General features: G+C 36.7%; 2 protein-coding genes across 2 annotated transcripts; both read right to left on the bottom strand.

The window, feature by feature from the left end:
* Nucleotides 1-970: 970 nt before the first annotated feature.
* Nucleotides 971-3,047, bottom strand: LOC105838415 (putative SERF-like protein). The gene is made up of 3 exons (XM_012683959.3): nt 2,879-3,047; nt 1,647-1,758; nt 971-1,555 (listed from the first exon to the last, which is right to left on the bottom strand). The coding sequence occupies exons 1-3, from the start codon at nt 2,994-2,996 to the stop codon at nt 1,477-1,479; spliced, it is 309 nt and encodes a 102-aa protein (XP_012539413.1). The 5' UTR covers nt 2,997-3,047; the 3' UTR covers nt 971-1,476.
* A 2,053-nt stretch (nt 3,048-5,100) lies between these two features.
* On the bottom strand, nt 5,101-9,529 carry LOC105833086 (ribonucleoside-diphosphate reductase large subunit). Its single transcript, XM_012674525.3, has 11 exons — nt 9,418-9,529; nt 8,889-8,977; nt 8,517-8,694; nt 8,028-8,391; nt 7,663-7,958; nt 7,423-7,585; nt 6,917-7,305; nt 6,619-6,806; nt 6,228-6,536; nt 5,963-6,151; nt 5,101-5,777 (listed from the first exon to the last, which is right to left on the bottom strand). Exons 1-11 carry the CDS (start codon nt 9,527-9,529, stop codon nt 5,487-5,489), a joined length of 2,568 nt encoding a protein of 855 aa, XP_012529979.1. The 3' UTR covers nt 5,101-5,486.
* Nucleotides 9,530-10,329: the final 800 nt, after the last annotated feature.

The following is a 10,329-nucleotide window of genomic DNA, read 5'->3' as shown; positions in this document are numbered from 1 at the left end:
AAAGAACAGTTTATTATTATCTTAAATTAAGTCATTACTCACGCGAGATAAATTGACTACATTGTAAAGTTAATTATGTGGGTGAAAAGAAATCGGCAAGAGATCACACACGTCTCTATTTTATATAAATATATAATCTATACGTGCGCGTACGTGCGTGTGTTACTTTTACTCAATAGCCGAATAATACATCCGGAAAAGGACAATTTTTTACGTTATATGGACTCCCGACACATTACGTACGTAATATTAAAGTATAACATATAAATTCTTCAAATGAAATATCTTTCCATACTAGTAGTATACTATTACAATTAAGTAAATGCTCAATATAGTGCGCCGTTCCTCGCATATTATAAACTTTGAAGTCAGAAACAGAAAAAGAATAAAAGATGAATGTAACGTTTCTGCTTATAGATGTGTTATAGAACGCGAAAAGGTACAGCCTAGTGAATTCAAAATTCAATTAATAACCACTCGAAATAAAAGAATAAAATTTCGGCGTTTTTTTCAGATCGCAGAGAATACTTTCATAAGGGTTTTGGTCTTTAGAGGCTAGACAATATGTTCGTCACATTTAGTATAGTGTACATTCCTGTTTTTCCTCTCCGTATTAGCAATTAAGGTTCGGTCTTCCACCGCTGTGACATTTATCGAATCACGTTGTACATCATTCTCATTCGACTCAATGTTAATATCCACGAATATTTGTGATTAAAGCGAATTTATGAAATCGCGAATTAAAATTAGTACGTTAAGAAAGTGTACTCTTTTTGGGAAAGTGCAATAAAAATGTGGGAAATAATCGTGTATACTCTTTATTTTTCTCTTTCGGCGTTTTTAATATATAATTATATTTATAAATTATAAATTATTGTATTGAACTCCTTTACTACTAATTGATCGTTATATATCTATAGTAAAGTGTCTACTGTACGGGGTAGGACGACAAATTTAAGAATTATACGTGTGTCATTAAAATTTGAACAGTTTATTACAAGCAAGAAGGAACGATAATAGCACATGCGTGTCTAGTGACCGTTCGCTTGTTACACATTTAATTACATAACATATTAAATAAGTAAAGATTCGAATTTACAGATTGAAAATTAGCACTACAAATATATTCGTATTATTTAATATCCTTATACCTAGAGAAACCAGTCAAAACGCGTGGTTTTCTTTGACTGAATTTAGGTGTAGGTAACGTCAAGTTTTATACACACTGATTATAACTGCAAATGTTTCCGTGAGCAATATGTAAATAACAAGATAATCGAGGCTAGGTCCTGAGGCATGTCATACGGCCGACAATGGAAAAATTTTCTAACATCAAAGACATGATGATATCCTTTTCTGTCCCCGATAAGCGTAGACCCCTGTATTGTTCCTTACAATCGTGAATCTGTTTGGTGTAGCCATGGGTTACAATATAAGCCGTTCTATCATGAAAATTTATACACTTTCCCCCTCGAACTATGTCGCCGTCTGCTTGGACTTATCCGCTTGTTCGCCTTGTTTCTTGAGCTGTTTCTCTCTCATTCGTTCCGCGTCGCTGTAAGAAGAAAACATACGTCCAGATCATGCTCAGTATAAAAAAAAATTATTTCAAGTTTGTAGAAAAAGGATAAGTTATACAGACTTACCGTGCTTTACGTTGCTCCAACGAAAGACCTTTATTGCTTTCTTGTTCAGAAGCTGCCTTCTTTACAGTTTTTTTCAAATTCTTCGCTCGTGCTAGTTCACGTTGATTTCCACCTGCGACATAACAAAATTTCTCTTGAGAACGTATCGGGTTGAAGTTACGATGTAACTTTTAATTCTACTTCGCGACTTTTCGGTCTCTATTTCTGTTCCGAATTCATTCGCCTTGAACGAAGTGTTCAAAAAAAGCGCTATTTGCACTGCGCAAGCGCGCCCGCACGTGCATCGCAAAGTAACGTCGCGTTTCTCCGATCGAACTGTCAAAGCGATGGCGCACGCGACCCTCGCGTAACATCCGTAATTCATTAAAGAGCAACTGCGAAAGGAGGCAATTCGAGCAACAAACGGGGCGATGCCCCGGCAATTTCACTGCTCCGGTTACCTTACAATCTTTATTCGCGTCGCTTCCTCGTTCGAACACGCATCACATACTCGCAAAATGGCGTCGGAGTAAAATATGACGCAGCCACGCCACAGCAAGCGTATTTTCCATCATGTTTACCCTTTCAGAATCAAACGCTACTAAAACTGAAGAGATCCGCCGCGCTGTAGACAAAAAAGAGACATCGGTTCCGCGCGCTCGAAGGTCGCCATGGCGGTTCGTGGCGAATCGTAGAGGTTAACAGCATGAGGTATTCGGAGCAACTCATGACTGCTCCGAAAAACAAGACTACTCCAGTTGAGCTACGTTCGATTCTTTTCCCCTTTCAAAGATTTTCCTCAGTGCCGCGAAATCGTCGAAACTCACATAAAGATAGAGATTTTGTCTTCTCTTTCTGTTTTTTTTTTCTATCGCGCTATCATGATCCAAAAATATTGACCTTTCGTTCGAAAACAGCCTGCAGAATGAGAGTTGTCGAGGATACTCGGAGCGCATCGTCTGCCACGGGCGGTGTGCTCCTTTCTTCCTCGACGAGTCACCGACGTTTTTCGCGACGTTTCGCCGGACGGGACGTTTGCTCGCGCGTGCGACAAATCTCTGCGAGAGCGTCACGCGGCGACTTTAATTTTTCAACGTCAACGAGAATGGCAGCCGCCGAAGTTTTCCGACGAGCTAACTCTCCCGTGTTGTGTCTCACTCTTTCTCTTTCACTCTCTTTTCTCTTTCTCTCACCGAGTTGTCGCGGCGCGATCAGAGAACGACCCGACCTCGGCAACGTTCGGCTAAACTTACGGGTCATTTTCTTTCTCAGTTCTTGATCTCCGATAAGCAAGCACTTTGAAATTCGATCACCCGAATCGGTGCGCGAAACGCACGGCCTGACGATACGCGCGCACACACGCACACACATGCACGCACTTCGCTCCTGCGGACTAATTTCCAAACCAAAATAAATATGGTTCTGCGTCGTCTCCGTACTCTCCGTAGCCCTCCTCTCTCCCTTCGCCGCCCAAATGACCGCAGGGATACCACGTGTTTCAATCTAGTAACATTCGATTCGAGCTCCCATCTCGATTTGGCAGTTGTCGTTTCATTTGCTTCGAATCGATATATTGATAAGAGAAATTTAAAGCAGAGAGGAATGTGAGAGCGATCATCGCGTCGTTTTAGGTGTTTTCATCCATCAGCGCCTCTATGTGCACAGAATGTGTACATTGAACTACGTAAAGTCAAATATCTATGAATTCCGTAGGTAATGTGCATGACTTTTTGGGTCTCTTCTATGCTAGGTCCACGTTTATTTGGTTCTGTTTCATGCTATACCCGTAAATTTTACAATTATATGCATTCATATTTTAAATCTGTTTTATGCAAATGTGCATAATCGCGTTCTATAAATGTGCAATACGACAAATACATGATATAAATTCAATTAATTGATTTGATAAAAATTCACTGATCGATTGCTGTCGCTGCTCCTGCTGCTGCTACTGCTACATTCCTTTTCCGGAATACTGAGTCGCGACGGCACTCTCAACACAACACCGTACCTGCACAACACCGCACAATTCAATTCTGAACACGCGAGACACGCACGGAGTCGACAGAGCGTCTGACCGGCGCTGGAGTGGCGTACGTGACTGGGGAGCACGGAGCAACGGAGCAACATGGCGGCAGCGGCGGAGGCGCGGCGAGTGGCGCCGACTAGCGCCGAGTACCGCCGAGTCTGCCAGTAGTAGTCACGTACGCCGCTGCCGCCGCCATGTTGCTCCGCACTCCAGCGCCGGTCGGACGCATCGGACGTTCTGTCGACTCCGTGCGTGTCTCGCGTGTTAAGAATTCATTGTGCTGCATTGTGCGCAGGTACGGTATTGTATTGAGAATGCCGTTGCGCTAACAGACGAACCGCGAGGCATGTGAGATCGTACAACCAGAGGTATTCACGTGTAAAGCGCAGCATTGCGTTTGCCTTTGATTTCGAGTGAAGTGTTCGCGTACGCATTCGAGCAAAGTGTGAAGAGGATACGTTCGATAAAATATCGCGAGTGCCAATTAAGTGAAGTGCTACTAGTCGTCGTGCGAGCGTACGAAATTCTCGAAACGAATTTGTCTTCGTTGTATCTCGGCGCGTAATTTTCTCACCGCTTTCCTCGGCCTGCGTTTCCACGAAGTTACGTGACGTCACGTTACTTTCGTGCCATGTTGATTTTCGCCGCCAATCAGACGAGCCGTCCTTTTCATGTATTTTTTCAAATGTAACGGTCGCGCCAAGTGAAATTCTCGTGCGCGGTTTACGGTTTACTTGTGTGTGATATATTATCTGTAATATCGGGAGTGCCGAATAAAGTATCGGGCGATCGTTATTAATGTGCAGTTCGAGAATAGCAGGATGTTGTCAGCAGAAAGCGGCATCCATGGAGCGACTCGGTATTAAAATATACTATTTTTTCAAGTGATACATTTCTTAACCTGCTTTTGTGTTTGAGTTTAGGAATAATATTTATCACATTTTCAGAATCAAAACCGGAAAAGGAATATAGCAGTAGCAGCAGCAGGAGCAGCGACAGCAATCGGTGAGTGAATTTTTATCAAATTAATTAATTAAATTTATATCATGTATATGTGGTATTGCACATTTATAGAACACAATTATGCACATTTGCATAAAACAGATTTAAAATACGAATGCATATAATTGTAAAATTTACGGGTATAGCATGAAACAGAACCAAATAAACGTGGACCTAGCATAGAAGAGACCCAAAAAGTCATGCACATTACCTACGGGATTCATAGATATTTGACTCTACGTAGTTCAATGTGCACATTTTGTGCACATAGAGGCGTTGATGGATAAAAACACCTTAAAACGACGCGATGACCGCTCTCAGGTTCCTCTCTGTTTAAAGTTCAATACATATTTTTATAATTTAAATTTCAGTTTTCCTAACGAAAAAATCATTACGTTCCGAAATTTGTTTAAGATAAAAAATTTAAGAAACAATTTTTTTTACTTTTTTCAAGGTACTGCTTTAATTCTTTGATTCAATAAAAACATTTCATATATACTTAAAAATATATTTCTTGTATTCAATTTCTGCATTTCATTTTAAAGGATAAAGCTTAATATACTAGACGTAGAAAATGTACATATGAAAAACAAATGGTATTCAGATTTACAAAATCTTATTAGTTTTAATTTTATTTAATTTTATTATTTTTTCCTCTTTAATATTATATATTTATCGAATCATTTTATCAATTTAACAATGTAATTAAATTGAGAATATTCACGCCAAAAAATACGTTTCTGTTTACATAATTTACAAAGGTAAAAAAACGATGTATTATATATATATATTTCCGATACAAGAGGTTAAAAGTTAAAAGTAATAAACCTTCAGGAGCTACATGCCGTGCAAGCGTCCCCGTTCTTACGCGAGCAAACGAGCATCGCTTCCAAGTTTTTTCGCGCTTGCTGACTTAATTGTTTTCGGTTTTCGGGATTATCATCGTCATCGTTGACATCTTTGTTAGGCGACTCAATAGGTGTATTACTAATAGTAGAGATGCTGTTGTTGGAATCATTTGATATGGAATCACGACTTTGTAATTTCGACTGGTCCACAGTAAACTGTATAGGATTTGCGGCTGGCTTTGTTCTCAGATAGTACATGCCAGTCTTTAGGCCCTGTAAACGACAATTTATTTTTATACAGAGTTTTTATAGCTCATGTGTACAACCTTATTAGATTTTTTACTTTGTGTAATGACAAAATGTTGAAATAATTTATAACAATTTGTCATCTACTCTTAGAGTGGTATAAAAGTTGAAAAAATTCCAAAACGGATAGAATAATTGTAGTCATCGCTTACCTTTCTCCAACCGAAGAAATGCATCGACGTGAGTTTCTCAGTTGTTGGATCGCCTATGTGTACATTTAGAGATTGCGATTGATCAATGAAAGCTCCTCGGTCAGCTGCCATTTCGAGAATTACTTTCTGTGGTATCTCCCATACTGTCTTGTAAAGCACTTTCAAATCGTCGGGAATACGTTCAATGTTCTGCAGAATGTACTTCGTTAGAACTGCGCTGAAATAATCCGAACGACAAGAATATTTAACGAGATAAGACATTTACTTGAACAGATCCAAAATTCGCGAGTATCTCGTTTTGCATATCTTCATCCCATAATCCTCTGGCAGTCAAATCTCGTAGCAGATGCGGATTGACGATGACAAACTCTCCAGATAATACGCGCCTCACGTAGATATTGCTCGTGTACGGTTCAATGGATTCGTTATTCCCTAAAATCTGTGCCGTCGAGGCCGTTGGCATAGGTGCTATTAAAAGCGAATTCCTCACTCCGTGCTTCGCGATCTTCCTCTTCAATTCATCCCAATCCCACAGATCTGTTGGTTTAACGTTCCACATGTCATATTGGAGGATCTGAAAAAAAAATCGAGATTATTGTACAATTAAAATGTGTAAAGAGGATGTCCCTGCAATGATTAAAATATTAAATACTTACGCCTTTGCTGACCGGACTACCTTGATATGTTTCGTAAGTACCTTTTTCCGCAGCTAATTCACAACTAGATTCTAAGGCACCATAATAGAGCGTCTCAAAGATTTTTATGTTGAGCTCCTTTGCTTCTTTGCTCTCGAAAGGATATCGCATTAATAGAAACGCATCAGCTAGACCTTGTATTCCGATACCTAAACACGTATTTTCAGTTTTATCAGTTTATTTATATAATTATATTATAAAGAATGGATGACAAAAAATTATATAAAAAAATTCTGGCTAAATGTTACATGAAACTTACCAATAGGTCTGTGTCTTTGATTAGATGTTTTCGTCTCTGGGATAGGATAAAAATTAACGTCAATGACTTTATCTAGATTGCGGGTGACAATTTTTGCGACTGTTTTAAGTTTATCAAAATCAAAAGTCTTGGTATCTGTATTAACAAACATGTTGACAGCAATAGATGCTAAATTGCACACAGCAACTTCTCCAGGACCAGAATATTCAACAATTTCAGTACACAGATTGCTACATTTGATAGTGCCTATATGCTGGTGATTCGATTTTCGATTACATTGATCTTTATAAAGCATATAAGGTGTTCCAGTCTCTACTTGGGATCTGAGAATGGCGATCCATACAATCCTGGCGGCCACTTTCTTCTTATAACGACCTTCCTTCTCGTATCTAGAAATATTCCATACGAATTAACGAAAACATAAGTTGCATAAATTAATGCATAACCAATACAAGTTATAATGTGGCTAAATTATTAATAGATGAAAAATAGCTACTAATATATACCTAATATACAATTCTTTAAATTCGTCACCCCAAACGTCAGCCAAACCAGGAGATTCATATGGACACATTAAGCTCCACATCTCATCGTTGTACACACGTTCCATGAAAAGATCCGGTATCCACAGACCATAAAATAAGTCTCTGGCTCGCATATTTCCATCGCCTATTGAAAAGCATATAATACATTAGTACATTAATTTAAAAAAAGGGGGGAGGGGTAAAAAAATTAAACGAAATTACCAATGTTCCTCTTAAGCTCTAAAAAATCAAAAATATCAGCATGCCATGGCTCTAAATAAATAGCAAACGCTCCTGGTCTTTTGTTTCCTCCTTGATCAACATAAACAGCTATTTCATTATACAACTTTAAAACAGAAACCAATCCGTTAGTTGTATTCGTATCTTCCGCACTTTTGGCACGAATGCAATGTACATTGAGTCCTATGCCACCAGCGTACTTGCTAATGAGTGAGCATTTTTTTAGCGTGCTGTAAATACCCTTTATACTATCGTCTTCAAGAGTTAGGAGAAAACAACTGCAAAAAAAGAAAATCTTATTAAAACAGTAAACAATGTTATTAGGCTAATTAAACTCTTGAAATTACCTGGACATCTGCTGATTGTTGGTACAGGCGTTAAATAGTGTTGGTGAAGCATGCGTAAAATATCGTTCAGACAAATAATTGTACGTCTCTATAGCTTTGTCAATGTCATTTTCGTGAATACCAACAGCCACTCTCATCAACATATGTTGAGGCCTCTCAACTATTTTGCCATTAATTTTCAGCAGATAGCTTCTCTCGAGTGTTTTAAAACCAATATAATTATAATTGAAGTCTCGATCATATATTATAGCAGAATCCAGTCTCTCCGCATTATTCTTAATGATGTTATAATAATGTTCGTTGATTATAGGAGTATGTTCATTTGTAACAGAATTTTTGGCATAATACAAGTCATGCATAACCTCTGTAAAATACCAGAAGTAAACATTAAATTCTAATTCCAAATAAAATATTAATTAAACATAAATAATCTATTAAGAAATCAAAACACAAAAATTGACTTAAATGAATAGAAGCAAGACACTGTACCACTGAAGGTCTTCTTGGTTTCCTTGTGTAGGTTAGACACATCAATTCTTGCAGCTAATATAGCATAATCAGGGTGATTAGTTGCCATAGTAGCTGCAGTTTCAGCCGCAAGATTATCAAGAACAACTGTAGTTACTCCCGAATATAAACCACGTATCACTTGAATCGCTACAGCAGACTATAAATAAATTTTAATATTATACAAAAATACAATATTATTAAATTTTTATTTGTGTATATTAATTTATATTCATTAAAAATATAAACCTAATATACAAAATCCTTATCTTAAAGATATTATACATATATTATTTATTTTATATTTTATATGATCTTATTACTATATATGTAAGAAGAATAAAACAAACTTACTGGATCTACATAATTCATATCTAAGTTATAACATTGTTTGGCAATCCTTGAAGTAATTTTATCAAAATGAACATCCTCTTTGCGCCCATCTAACAAAAATAGCAAAATTTAATTTTAATTAATCACATCTTTAACAATTACATTAATATATAATGTTTATAATTATTATAACATAATGATATAACAATGAATTAATAGTAAGTTTTATTTGCACTTTGTAAAGAAATATTTTGTGATTCATTGAAGTCTTCTAATATTGCAATTCAATAATACATATCAATATTATACACAAAAAGATATTGGCGGAGAATGTAAACAGTTATGGGCCGGTTTCACAAACTCCGGTTAAATTAATCAGCCGGTTATTCTATTGGAATTGACCAATCGCAATTGTTAATTTCGCTTAACGACAAATACGATTATTGGTCAATTCCAATGCAATAATCGGTCGGTTAAGGTAACTGAAGATTGTGAAACCGGCCCTACATATCCATAATAGAATGAGAAGGAATGGTTAACCGCAACTCACTGCGCTTGATAACGTGCATCTTTCCTCGCACGGCTTCCTTGCTCGACTTTTTTAGGGGGGAACGATTACCGTTTCCCGCAGAAAGCTTCTCAAACGACGTACAGAGATCCATAGCAGTCGAAAGCAGACCAATTCTACTGTATTCGTTGTTCTTCGTACGCCAACAATTTTAGGCGCGAAACGGAAGAACACATGTTCGACATGCGCATTGCGATCTATTTGAGCCAATCGTGGATCTACTCCTTGAATGATGCGTTCCACTCCACATCCTCAGTTTAAATCGCCGATTTTGTCATTTAACGAACATATTCTATTTCTAATTGTAAAAAGACGTGTTACAAGATATTAAAGAATCTTAAGAAATTCAAAGAATCTGAACTTTAAAGTCGTGATCTTGTAAAAGTGGAATTTCTATCTATTATAAAGTAAATTCAATAAGATAAATAGTAAATTAATAGTAATTATTGTAATTTTAATTATAATTACCACTTATGTACATTTCTGTCAGTGTAAATTAATTTTAATTTCGGCTTAATCTATTTTTTACCTATTTATGATTTTTTAAATTAGAAAAAGATAACAAATTAAAGGTTAAAATTAATTTGCATCGATAAAAATATTATTAGTCATCAAAATTCGAAAAAATTCAAGTATTAATCTTTATTTTTTCAGTTCTGAAAGAAAGTAATTTTATATTTAACAATAGAGATAAATTAGGTTAAAAAAATTTTAAGTAATACTATGTACTATTATTTTACTATAAGGACAGGTTGAATTCATATTAGACTATTTTTTTGCAAACAATTAAAAAATGACAAATGTTTTACTATGTCGCTATAACAAATGACTGATATAATTATTATACACTTTAGCTAGAATGGATAGGGTTGTAAAAGTATATATAAAAATTTC

This window comes from Monomorium pharaonis, chromosome 4 (genome assembly GCF_013373865.1).
Source record: "Monomorium pharaonis isolate MP-MQ-018 chromosome 4, ASM1337386v2, whole genome shotgun sequence".
Lineage (NCBI taxonomy): Eukaryota > Metazoa > Arthropoda > Insecta > Hymenoptera > Formicidae > Monomorium > Monomorium pharaonis.
This window is presented reverse-complemented; position numbering and strand designations above follow the sequence as displayed.